Genomic DNA, 12,081 nt, shown 5'->3' with positions numbered 1-12,081 from the left:
TGCACAGCTTGTCTGTTCCCTACACTGTTCCCTGACTATCATCAGCAACAGAGCATTGACACCATTCAGTATGATATGGCATATGATAGCCTTAGTTATCTTAGAATAGAATAGACTAGCGGCACACCGCCATTACCAGCGGTAAATTGGTTTGAAATGTATTTAAATGTCTTCTTTGGGGATCGACAGTGAAGCAACCAACACAATCTTCACAACAATAACCCCCCCCAAATCAAAAATGTGTTGTTTATATCTCTTCAGCGATTTGGTTTCCAGATGCTAATTGTTGCTATAGCATTCTCAACTCGTGAGTATTCAAATAAACTCTGTCCCAAATGGAATCTCAAGTAGCCTTTTACAGTGATGGATTACAGTGATGGATTAAAAAGATCTGATTTGAGGTCCGCTCAACAGGTGTTTCACGTCAGAAACACGTGTTGAATTCTCATGCATTGGCTCACTACATCATGAGTGTGTATAAAGAAAAGGGGACTGAGCCTCAAAAACGTCAATGTTTATGAAGAGGCCTAATTTCAGAATGAGCAGTAGCTCTGTTGGTGTTGGAGCATGTGGAGGGGTCAGAGAGAGTTTGATCGAGAGCCAAGAGACTGAAGCTGCTGAGACGACCCACAAACAGATGAGCGGCCAGATCCCCCCCCTTCCCCTGAGATCTGAAGTAGATGAGACATGGTAGTGGAGCAGAAGATGGAGCTGAGTGTCACCAAGTCTGAGCTAAAGAACATGGAGGCCAGACTGAAGGACAAGGAAGCCCAGGCAAAGGACCAACGATTTGTGCTTTGATTTGCCAAGAAGGAAGTGGAGTAGCTGAAGACAGAGAACGCAGCCCAAGCAGCTGTACTGTCAGCCAATGGAAGCCAGAGTGAGAGTCAGTGAGCAGGATGTAAAGGAGCAGAAAAAGGAGTTGACATCACTTAGAGAGAAGGTGAGAATCACCAAGACTGAACTACAGCTCCAGAAGAACAAGGTGGAGGAGCTGGAGGGAGAGAATGCAGCCCTGAAGGCCAGAGTGACAGCCAATGAGAGGGAGATGGAGGAGCCGAAGAGGGAGAAAAGACAGACCAAAGGTGGCCTTCTCTGTTGGTTTGATTGATTCAGGAATTGTAGGACCATTCATTACTGAAACCCAACAAGAGAGTCATCACCAAAATTGGCACGGCCTACAACCAAATTACAGGTCACTTAGAAGCACCAGTGTGAAGAGTCTACTACTTCAGATTCACTGCCTGGGGATACCGCAATTTGCAACGAGTAAGCCTGGGAGTAAGCCTGTACCACAAATGACCAAAAAGTTGTGCATAATATTGTACACACTGACCATCAACATAATTATGTGCTGGAGCAGGGGGATGTGGTCTACATGAGTCTCCACTTAGGCATTGGGCTCTATGACAGTACTTGACAGGTTCAGGGAACAGAACCAGAAACTGTAATAGGAACAGAACCAGAACCTAGAATGAAATTGATCTATACTTTTCCGGAACCGAACCATTATTTTACAAGCATGGGAACGGGTTAATAATGTTATTTTACGTTACGGCAAAAAAACGCAACGAAGTGCCTATGCAAAGCCCTAACGTATTCCAATATCTGCCTGTCTGCCGGCTGAAAATCTTTGCCAGTGTGTGTATAGGCTACCTGCCCCTCCCCTCCCTCCGATGCATAGTCTACTGTAGCTACAGACGTTACAAGCATGATTCAGAAATTAGGGAGAGAGATTTTTGATAAGAGAAGAATAGATTCACCTTTTCAAAGCTAGTTAAGGTTACTATAGTTTTCACGTTTCACATTGGCTTTATTATCAATAAAAAGGTAAGACGTGTTTTTATTTTGGTGGCGCTCTGCTCACACAAGGTTGTTAGCTAGCTAGCTCTGGTCTAGCTCTCAAACTCTGGTCGGAACAGCGGAACAGAACGAGAAAAGTAATGGTTCTGTTCAGAATGAAATAATTGTACTTTTAGGGGTTTCCTGCTCTTCCTGATGAGAGGGGAGCACCGTACTGTAATGCTTTATAGAGCTCCCCAGGGCCTCCTGAGTGGTGCAGTGGTTTAAGGCACTGCATCACAGTGCTAGCTGTGCCGCTATAGAACCTGGTTCGAGTCCAGGCTCTGTCGCAGAGTCCAGGCTCCGTTCCTCTCTAACCAATAAAGAAGCATTTATAAAATACTGATAGGTGGAGGGGCTGGATCAGAGCATGTCAGCAGCCTCCGGGTTCACTGCTCCCTCCAGGACTGGGTTGGACAGCATGGTTAAGAGAGGGGACATAGGAGAGGAGACCAACATCAGAGTGGATACTATAGGTCTATGAACATTGTAAATAGTATTGCTTTTTATATACTAACCGCTGTTAATAAACACTTCTACGCGTTATTAGGGACAGACAAATCTGCGTAGGCTGACTCAAGGCACCAGAAGTGATTTGCAAGACAAACAATAGTGGAATTGCACAAGCAAAATGTAACTAACTGCAGTTCTATTGATTAAATAGAACATAGACATGAACATTTCCCTGCAAATGTTTGACCCTAGCTCTCTGGTGACTTTATTATATTAAAAAAATGTGCAGTAGTTTATTATGCTGAGTAGAATGCTGCTAATTGAGATGCTGGGGTTCCAATCGCTGCCCAGGCAGGGGATACATGGTCCTACCTGCGTCCTTGTCCACTTCAGCCAAAACAGATAGGGAAACAGTTTCCTTTTTATGACACTATCTTGGCAATAGATGAAGTATTGCTGACAACTCACCATTGGTGTGGAAGGAAACGGTGCTGAAGTGTAGACACCATATATAGACACCAAGTGTAGACACCATATATAGACACCAAGTGTAGACACCATATAATCATCATCATCAGTAGCTGATCATCATCAACAATATAATTTTTTGGGGGGATGCTCTGAACACTCCATGCCATATCACACCTTCCCACAAGGTGTCCTTCAGTCCCTCCACTTTAGCCTCCCATTCACGCAGGTTGTCACTCACTGGCTTTGCCTCCACCTCACAGGTTATTTGAAGGTGATATGAATACACACTTGTTCCAGTGAAAACGTTTTTACAAGCACACACAGGTAGGATGACCTAATATCTGAAGATATGATGGGTACAGAAAACATAGCTGTAAACAAAGTTAGACAAACTCACTGTTAGATCTGCCGTCTGCAGTTTTGAGGTACTGTTTTCGTTGCTACACAACTTGTCAACGGTATGTGGCAATATTTCCTACAACAAATGCATGCTTTCCATGGTACAATATTGCATTGGAGCGAGGCACACTGGAACACATTCTTTACAAGAGAACAATGGAGTAAGTTGATATGTTTCGAAGCTGTTGTCAGCCAATTTGGCGGGAAGAACTGCTTTGGATGGAGCCAGACAGCCGACAAATAGTCCTTAGCCTAGGCTACATACTTCTCAACTTCACTTGATGTAGTGTACCTAAAACGACCCATTTATAGTACGGTAGTTCTAGATAGTATTACAGAAAGCGCTTAATCTTAAATCCCACTTTGAAGACAGAACAGGTATATCAATATTTCTGTATTGAAATAGTTTTGATATAAAGACCAAGGCCTTCTCATTACCGATTTATTGGGGAATTTCCCATGCTACTGTATGTAGACCTATACCATCTATGGCAGGGCTCTTCAACTCTCTGTTCCTAGACAGATACCCTCCTGTAGGTTTTTGGAGTGAATATCTACAGGACAGCAGCTCTCCAGGAACAAGGTTGGCTAGCCCTGATCGATGGGGATTTCACTAATGACACCAACAACTAAATACAAAGTTGAGAATGTTTTATTTTTGGTACAGTTCACTCTTTCTCAATTAATAAGAAGCTGAGTGGTGATAGTTGGGGTTGATCTGAAAGTACAAAATCGCTCAAAGATGCTTTGGATGAAGGGTAAAATGACCATCTCAGGGAAGGTAGGATGGGGAAAAGACAGTGTAGTTTGAGGCTTTTATTAGGAAGGGCAGGGGTGGTAATGGATGATCATGTGATGACTGATGGGCCACTGCGGCCTGTCCTCTCATGAAGCTGTGAAACCTTCAGGGCTACGGTAACCAGGGGTTCCAGCATCACCTGGCACACACACACACACACACACATAGTTAATACACTTAGCTACATGGCCATGATGATATTATTAGAAACACCACAGTTTGGTAAGTGAGATCTAATCTCTGAATCATCGTTTGCCTGGTCTTAGACTTACCTGTGGGTCTCGGAAGATCTTGTCAGGGTCTTTCTCATAGCTGTCGATGTAGACCCGAACTGTTGCCCCCATACTCCCTGTTCCACTGAGCCTGTAGATGATCCGGGAGCCATCTGTGAATATTATCCTCAGGCCCTGCAAGAGAGAGGAGATGAAGATGAATTAGTCCAGTGTGACATGTAGGTCCAATTCTGCGTCCACGCCTGAAATAGCCGTTCCTCCATTCCTCACTTGGTTTCTGCAGATGCGCCCGTCTACGGGATCCGTGTATTCAAAGTTGTCTGCCTTCTCCACCTGGTAGAGCTTCTCCCCCACAGCGAACCGCTGGCCCATAAAGGCCTTCCCCAGTATCCTCAGCTCCAGATCCTCCATCATCTGAATGGCTGCATCCAGGTCGACTTCCTCATAGTCATACCTGCCCAAGGCAGCACAGCAGAAGATGAAATGAGAGAAGCTTTGGCTACGTTGCTCACGTGTTTCCTCTTTCTGAGGCCAACCCATCTGTCACTGTCTAAGAGAATCACACTGACACTTTTTGACACTTGCTTTCATATCATCATGTATTTTTTTTCCCCAGCTCGATTTGATTTTTCCAGCGTGTTATACAACTCTCGGTTTCACTCAGACTTGAGCAGTAGCCAAGCCTCACTACATCTCCCTGAGAAAGTCTGTGAAGATTCAGAAAAAAAAAATGTCTGCAATGATATGCTTTGACCACCAGAGGTCAGTACCGTGATTCACACTGTCCATTGCTCACTTGGTAAAGAAGTTCCTGCCAAACGTCTGCCAGTGGTCCTTTATGATATCCTCCACACTCTGCTTCCTCGTTGCCAGGATTGACAGCCATGCCAGCACGGCCCAAAGTCCATCCTTCTCACGGATATGGTCAGCGCCTGACATGATAGAAACAGTGTAGATTGCTTGAGGTTCTTGCAGCGTTTGCCACGTTTCTTGTAACTACAACATAGTTCCTGACATTTTGACTCACTGATGAGATACCTGTGCCGAAACTCTCTTCTCCGCACAGTGACAGCTTGCCTGCGTCCATCAGGTTGCCAAAGAACTTCCACCCTGTGGGGGTCTCATAAAGTTCAATCTTTGTTGCCCTGGCCACACTACGAAATACAGAGAAATGGGGGGATTTTGTTGTTTTGGTTATCATACATGATTATGGTTTATGATCATTCTGTACATTCAACATTCAAGTTCGTTATCATTTGTTCATTGAGAAAGGATGAAATGCAGTAATGGTCAATGGCTCATTTTCTCATTGGATAATGCCAGGCCGAGGCCTTACTTGTCCAGGGCAGCGCTGGTGGGCATGCTGCGGGCATAGCCTCTCACCCCTGTGTGCTGAAAGTAGGGGATGCTGAAGACATTGGCTGCGATGACAGCCACCGAGTCCGAGGGGTTGACGAAAAAGCCATGCTTACCCAGAATCATGCTACGGTCCTGGAAAACCAGACAGAGGTTAGAGGTCAGGCGACAAGAGAGAGGTCGTCATTGTAAATAAGAATGTGTTCTTAACTGGCTTGCCTACTTAATAAAGGTTAAGTAAAAAATAAAAAAAGAGAGTGTTTAGCAGCATGGTGATTTATCTAAATACAATTCAAAGCATCTAACTCTAAAGTTGTGATAGAAGTCTTCAGTCTGTCTGGGATGCTTGATGGGTAATATTTTAACATTGTATAATATTTAATTGTCTTGGATGAAAAACAAGAAAACGTTTCTCAGTAGATTTTCAGTTGTTGTGTCAGCATTGGCTGTTAAAGCACTTTAATATTTCTTGGGGGGTTCTAGTTTTTTTTTTTTCTATACAACGGAGAAATTCACAAATTAAAGATGATTACTTAAAATGGTGATCATTATTATAAAGACAGTCAAATTATTGTTTGATTTAGCACGCACACCGTCACCATCAAAGGCAGCTCCGAAATCGTACTGGCCACCCCTCATGGTCTCAACCAGGTCGGCTGCATAGGTGAGGTTGGGATCAGGGTGCTGGCCCCCAAAGTCTTGCAGGGGGACACAGTTAATGGCAGAGTTCGCAGGGGAGCCTAGCTCCTCACACAGTATCCTCTTCACATAGGGACCCATCACTGAGAAGTAGACAGAGGTACAGAGAGAGAGAGAGAGAGAGAGAGAGAGAGAGAGAGAGAGAGAGAGAGAGAGAGAGAGAGAGAGAGAGAGAGAGAGAGAGAGAGAGAGAGAGGAGAGAGAGAGAGAGAGAGAGAGAGAGAAAGAGGGAGGGAGGGACAGAAAGAGGGATAGAGTCACGTTTAATAATAAACAGTTTAATGGGACAAGTGGCATGGGGTCCAAGAGACAGGATTAGAGAAATAGAGAATTTGAATTGGACAAGTCTCTAGTGCCTGATTTATAGTGTGACTGTTGAAAGAGACTAGAAGTAGGAGAATCGCAGTCTTTGACAGAGTAGAGAAACAGGATCAAGGTGTGGAATTCTGTAAGTGGGTTTTGGCGGTTATGGCGAAGACATGGCAAAGAATTTGAGAGTTAAATAGTGATCGTTTGACACTGTGATGGGGACATTTGGGGAACCATAGTGATAGAGATTTTTGAGAATTGGAAGGAAATTGTATTGAAAGAGTATCCTTTCTCTTAATGGATTATTTAATGATATTGACCCTCTTCCCAGTCCTGATAAAACATTTGGCAAGTACACTGTTAGCCCACATTTTAGATACCAGAGTATCCAATTACTCATCATCATCATAACTTTGGTCTCTCAATTTCAGAAGCTTTGAAGTCAGTTCAACATGCACACATCCTTGGGTTGACCGGCTGATTGCTCCAAGCCACATAGACATTCACTTCTTATTGGAGAGAGGGAGTAGGCATGAACGTGGAACCTTGTTAAAATTCCATTCATGTCAAGATCTTCTGCGATTTGGCAGTCTAAGGACACCGGCTTTCCTGTGCAAAGGGGGGTCCCGCCTTTGGTTTCAGTGTTATCACAGGGGAGCTGTAACCCCTCTCTCCTAAAAGACTGGATCATGTAACAGATAGTGAGATACGACAGCTGAATTCTCGACTGGGCTTCTGCTCTCACAAATCGTGCTCTGCTCATCTTTACTGTGGCACCATGTGAGATTATATGAAACCTAAGCTATATATCAACATATGCGCTTGTGAAAACAGCATAACTATAGTATAGGTTTTGCTGTACAGTACATCTGAACAGAGCAGTCTTCTTCTTACCTCCTAATCTTGCAGAGCCAGTCGAGTGTGTCTCTGAATTTTGCATATACTCCAACTACACGTCAACGTCGTAGCTGTGAAGTCTGGCACGCTAGATTACTAACCTCCATGCATGGCATCTAGCTGGATCTTGATGTGGTTCTCCCCAGACAGCAGCTCCTTCAGTGCAGCAAAGTCGAAGATGTTCCTTAGCATGTTGGCATAAGACTCTACCGAGTCCACTATCTCCACTGTGGCAAGACAAAGAATCCCTTCAGTTGTACATCTCAGTAAGCAAAGTAGGGAAACAATTCAAAGAATAAAAATAGAAGCAATGTTCAGCAGACAGATTAAGTCAACCCAGAAACTGTGTTGTTAAAAAGTCACATTGATCTTCCACTGCAAACTTGGACTGTCGTGGTTTTCATTTGTTTTTATAGTGCAAGTTTTATTTAATTCTAATATGTGAGTTTTCTCTTATTGCCTACTCTAAAACAGCCAACAAGGAACCAAACATCCAGTTTATTTCTCCAGTTCTCTTGAGCTCCTTAAACTTCGCCCCGGGCGGCAAGGTAGCCTAGTGGTTAGAGCGTTGGACTAGTAACCAAAAGGTTGCAAGTTCAAATCCCCGAGCTGACAAGGTACAAATCTGTCGTTCTGCCCCTGAACAGGCAGTTAACCCACTGTTCCTAGGCCGTCATTGAAAATAAGAATTTGTTCTTAACTGACTTGCCTAGTTAAATAAAGGTTCAAAAAATATTTAAAAAAACTTGGCCCCAAAAAAACATCTGGGTCAGATGGTTTAGACCCTTTCTTCTTTAAGGTTGCTACCCCTATCATCGCCAAGCCTATGTCTGACCTTTTTAACCTCTCTGGGGAGGTTCCCATTGCTTGGAAGGTAGTTATGGTTTGTCCTTTATTTAAAGGGGTAGATCAAGCTGATCCTAACTTTTATAGGCCTATTTCTATTTTGCCCTGTTTATCAAAAGTGTTGGAAAAACTTGTAAATAATCAACTGACTGGCTTTCTTGATGTCTCTAGTATTCTGTCTGTTATGTAATCTTGTTTCCACTCAAGTTATGGATGTGTCACTGCAACCTTAAAGGTCCTCAATGATGTCACCATTTCCCTTAATTATAAGCAATGTTGTGCTGTTATTTTTATTGACTTGGCCAAAGCTCTTCATTGGCCAAAGCACGTTTCATTCTTGTGGGCCGGCTAAGGAGTATTGATGTCTCTGAGGGGTCTTTGGCCTGGTTTGCTATCCTCCTCTCTCAAAGACTGCAGTGTATAAGTCGGAACATCTACTGTCTCAGCCACTGCCTGTCACCAAGGGCCTACCCCAAGGCTTGATCCTAGGCCCAACGCTCTTCCCAATTCACATCAACAACATAGCTCAGGCAGTAGGAAGCTCTCTCATCCATTTATATGCAGATGATACAGTCTTATACTCAGCTGGTACTTCCCTGGATGTTGTGTTAAATGCTCTACAACAAAGCTTTCTTAGTGTCCAACAAGCTTTCTCTACCCTTAACCTTGTTCTGAACACCTCCAAAACAAAGGTCATGTTGTTTGGCAAGAAGAATGCCCCTCTCCCCACAGGTGTGATTACTACCTCTGAGGGTTTAGAGCTTGATGTAGTCACCTCATACAAGTTCTTGGGAGTATGGCTAGACGGTACACTCTCCTTCTCTCAGCACATATCAAAGCTGCAGTCTAAAGTTAAATCTAGACTTGGATTCGTATTCGGTCCTCTTTCACCCCAGCTGCCAAACTAACCCTGATTCAGATGACCATCCAACCCATGCTAGATTACGGTGATGTAATTTATAGATCGGCAGGTAAGCGTGCTCTTGAGAGGCTAGCTGTACTTTACCATTCGGCCATCAGATTTGCCACCAATGCTCTTTATAAGATACATCACTGCACTCTATACTCTTCTGTAAACTCGTCATCTCTGTATACCCGTCGCAAGACCCCCTGGTTGATGCCTATTTCTAAAACCCTCTTAGGCCTTCCTCCCCCCTATCTGAGATACATACTGCAGCCCTCATCCTCCACATACAACGCCAGTTCTGCCAGTCACATTCTGTAAAGGTCCCCAAAGCACATACATCCCTGGGTTGCTCCTCTTTTCAGTTCGCTGCAGCTAGTGACTGGAACGAGCTGTAACAAACACTCAAACTGGACAGTTTTATCGCAATCTCTTCATTCAAAGACTCAATCATGGACACTCTTACTGACAGTTGTGGCTGTTTTGCGTGAAGTATTGTTGTCTCTACCTTCTTTCCCTTTGTGCTGTTGTCTGTGCCCAATATTGTTTGTACCATCTTTTGTGCTGCTATCATGTTGTGCTGCTGCCATGTTGTGTTCCTACCATGCTGTTTTGTCATGTGTTGCTGCCTTGCTATGTTGTTGTCTTAGGTCTCTCTTTTTGTAGTGTTGTGTTGTCTCTCTTGTCGTGATCTGTGTTTTGTCCAATATTATTATTATAATGTTTTAATCCTAGCCCCTATCCCCGCAGGAGGCCTTTTGCCTTTTGGTAGGCCGTCATTGTCAATAAGAATTTGTTCTTTGCCTGACTTGCCTAGTTAAATAAAGGTTAAATCAAAATAAATACAATTCTCATGTCAGGTTATGAGTGATGTGTTTGTGCTCACCTGTGAAGGGTTTGAACTTGTTCTCCAGATCAAACGTCTGTTTGCTCAGGGTAGCCAAGTCTACCCGGATCTCTGGGCAGATGGCATACTCCTCTATGGTTCTGCTGATCTGGAAGATTCTGTTGGTGACCGCATCCTGGGCTGGGCCTGGGTTGGGTCAAACAGAAGCAAGACTTAATTCTGTAGTATCCTCTGAATACACATGCAACTTCATGTCTTGTGTTATACACAAGGGCACTCATTTGTGTTGATCTTAATTGTGCTGCTCTAATCTTTTCAATTGTTAATATAGACTGAAATGGTATCGACTGTGTCAAATGTCTCTATCTCATTTTGTAACACTCTTGGCTAACCCTGTCCTCCTATCCCCTCTTCTCTAGTTACAGTACCTCCATTAGCAGTGTTGAACTTGATGCCAAAGTCTCCTTCGCGTCCCCCAGGGTTGTGACTGGCTGTGAGGACGATACCGCCGATGGCCTTGTACTTTCTGATCACACAGGAAACCGCTGGCGTGGACATGATCCCATGATGACCAATCACGAGCCGTCCAACCTGCCAAGATGACACAGGTCAGTTGTGTATGTTTTGGCAGGGGTGCTGTAAAGTTGACTTTCAGGTGAGCGCATCTGTCGCGGTTACATATTTGAGCAGTTATTTTGAAACAAGCCACTATCGCTTGGAGTTGAACACGTTTTATGACTGAAAGCCCCACGTTGACGGTATAGATTTCATTTGATTCCATATTTACTTCTGGATTTTAACATGAGAAGTCCATAAGCTATGGTTGCTGGTGGTTATACTTAGGACGGCCATAGAAATGACAGCGGTGGAAACACATTAGGTGCAGGTGTCATCATGTGCAACTTCCTTTTAATCCCCCTAAAAATACCCCCATCTGCAAAAGCGTCCGAGGTTCTCTAATTTATGACCCAGCACCTCGGGGCCACATTAGTGCTGGCACTGGGACAACAACAAAGCTAGTTTAAATACACATCTATTTCAAGACAGTGAGTCCTTATAGTTAAGAAAGTCTGTTTTCCATACCAACTTCGAATAAGTATTCAACAACTGTGATAAACGTGGCATATGTAGACAGTCTTTCTTAAAACAGTATGTGATTCAAAGATATAAAACAACCAGTTGTTAATTTGTTAATTTCATCCGGGCCTATTTTCAGACACCTTTAATCTGTTACTAATGTTTGCATGCCCTGGATAGGCCACGTGGTGTCAAATAGGTAACACCACCAACCACCAGAGATTTGGAAAAGGTGACACTGATACACAGTCGCCCACGTAGTGACAGGTTACAGTGACAGGTAACACTGACCCCGTTCGCAGCTGCCATCTGAACAATGACCTCGATGGCTGTTTGATTGAAGTAGCGTCCGTCTCCCCCAACTACCATTGTGGACCCCTGGCGGTCTAGCAGATCGATGGAGGAATATATACTCTGGACGAAGTTCTGAAGGTAGTTCCTTTTGGACTGGAAGACAAACACCTTCTTTCTCAGACCACTAGTACCTGGTCTCTGATCTGGGTAAGGGGCTGTGGGTAGAGTCAGAACTTGCAGTGGACTATCATCCATTGTTTCAATGTGGTACAAAAACAAAACAACAAAAAACAAGGAACGAGGGGTAACCTGTTGTGTAGATGTGATCCCCTGACAGTTAAAAAGGGTGTACAGGCGTAACGGGAGGGAAAAGTCTTAGCCACTCCCAGTATTTCACAGGCTGGTAGGGGGTAGTTATGGGTCCAAAAATAAACCAGGCAGGCTAATGTGTGTGCAGAGACAGATGGTAACTGAAGACGCTCCTTAGTTTGCACATTTACAGGGGGATCACTGTCAGGGCTGCAGCAGACCCTGTGTGGTCCTTCCAGGCAGTAGGTGGGAGTGCCATGTGGTTTAGGCTCTGTACTCTGCAGCTATGCTGACAATGATATTTGAGAGGTGGATGTTGTCTCCAAGTAAGAGATTCCCCGAGCAC

The 12,081-nt window shown here is 44.1% G+C and overlaps 2 protein-coding genes across 2 annotated transcripts in view; one reads left to right on the top strand and one right to left on the bottom strand.

Moving 5' to 3' along the window:
- Positions 1-12,081, top strand: part of LOC127911058 (uncharacterized) — a 441,684-nt gene that overhangs the window by 206,188 nt on the left and 223,415 nt on the right. The window lies entirely within an intron of this gene.
- LOC118401713 (phosphoglucomutase-1-like) lies at positions 3,918-11,767 on the bottom strand. Its single transcript, XM_035799292.2, has 11 exons — positions 11,424-11,767; positions 10,484-10,646; positions 10,095-10,241; positions 7,560-7,685; positions 6,145-6,335; positions 5,534-5,688; positions 5,236-5,351; positions 4,994-5,129; positions 4,468-4,651; positions 4,237-4,371; positions 3,918-4,103 (listed from the first exon to the last, which is right to left on the bottom strand). The coding sequence occupies exons 1-11, from the start codon at positions 11,679-11,681 to the stop codon at positions 4,014-4,016; spliced, it is 1,701 nt and encodes a 566-aa protein (XP_035655185.2). The 5' UTR covers positions 11,682-11,767; the 3' UTR covers positions 3,918-4,013.

The sequence above is a fragment of the Oncorhynchus keta genome, chromosome 23, assembly GCF_023373465.1.
Source record: "Oncorhynchus keta strain PuntledgeMale-10-30-2019 chromosome 23, Oket_V2, whole genome shotgun sequence".
NCBI classification, from domain to species: domain Eukaryota; kingdom Metazoa; phylum Chordata; class Actinopteri; order Salmoniformes; family Salmonidae; genus Oncorhynchus; species Oncorhynchus keta.
The sequence above is the reverse complement of the archived record's forward strand: the minus strand, read 5'-3'. Positions and strand labels throughout refer to the sequence as shown.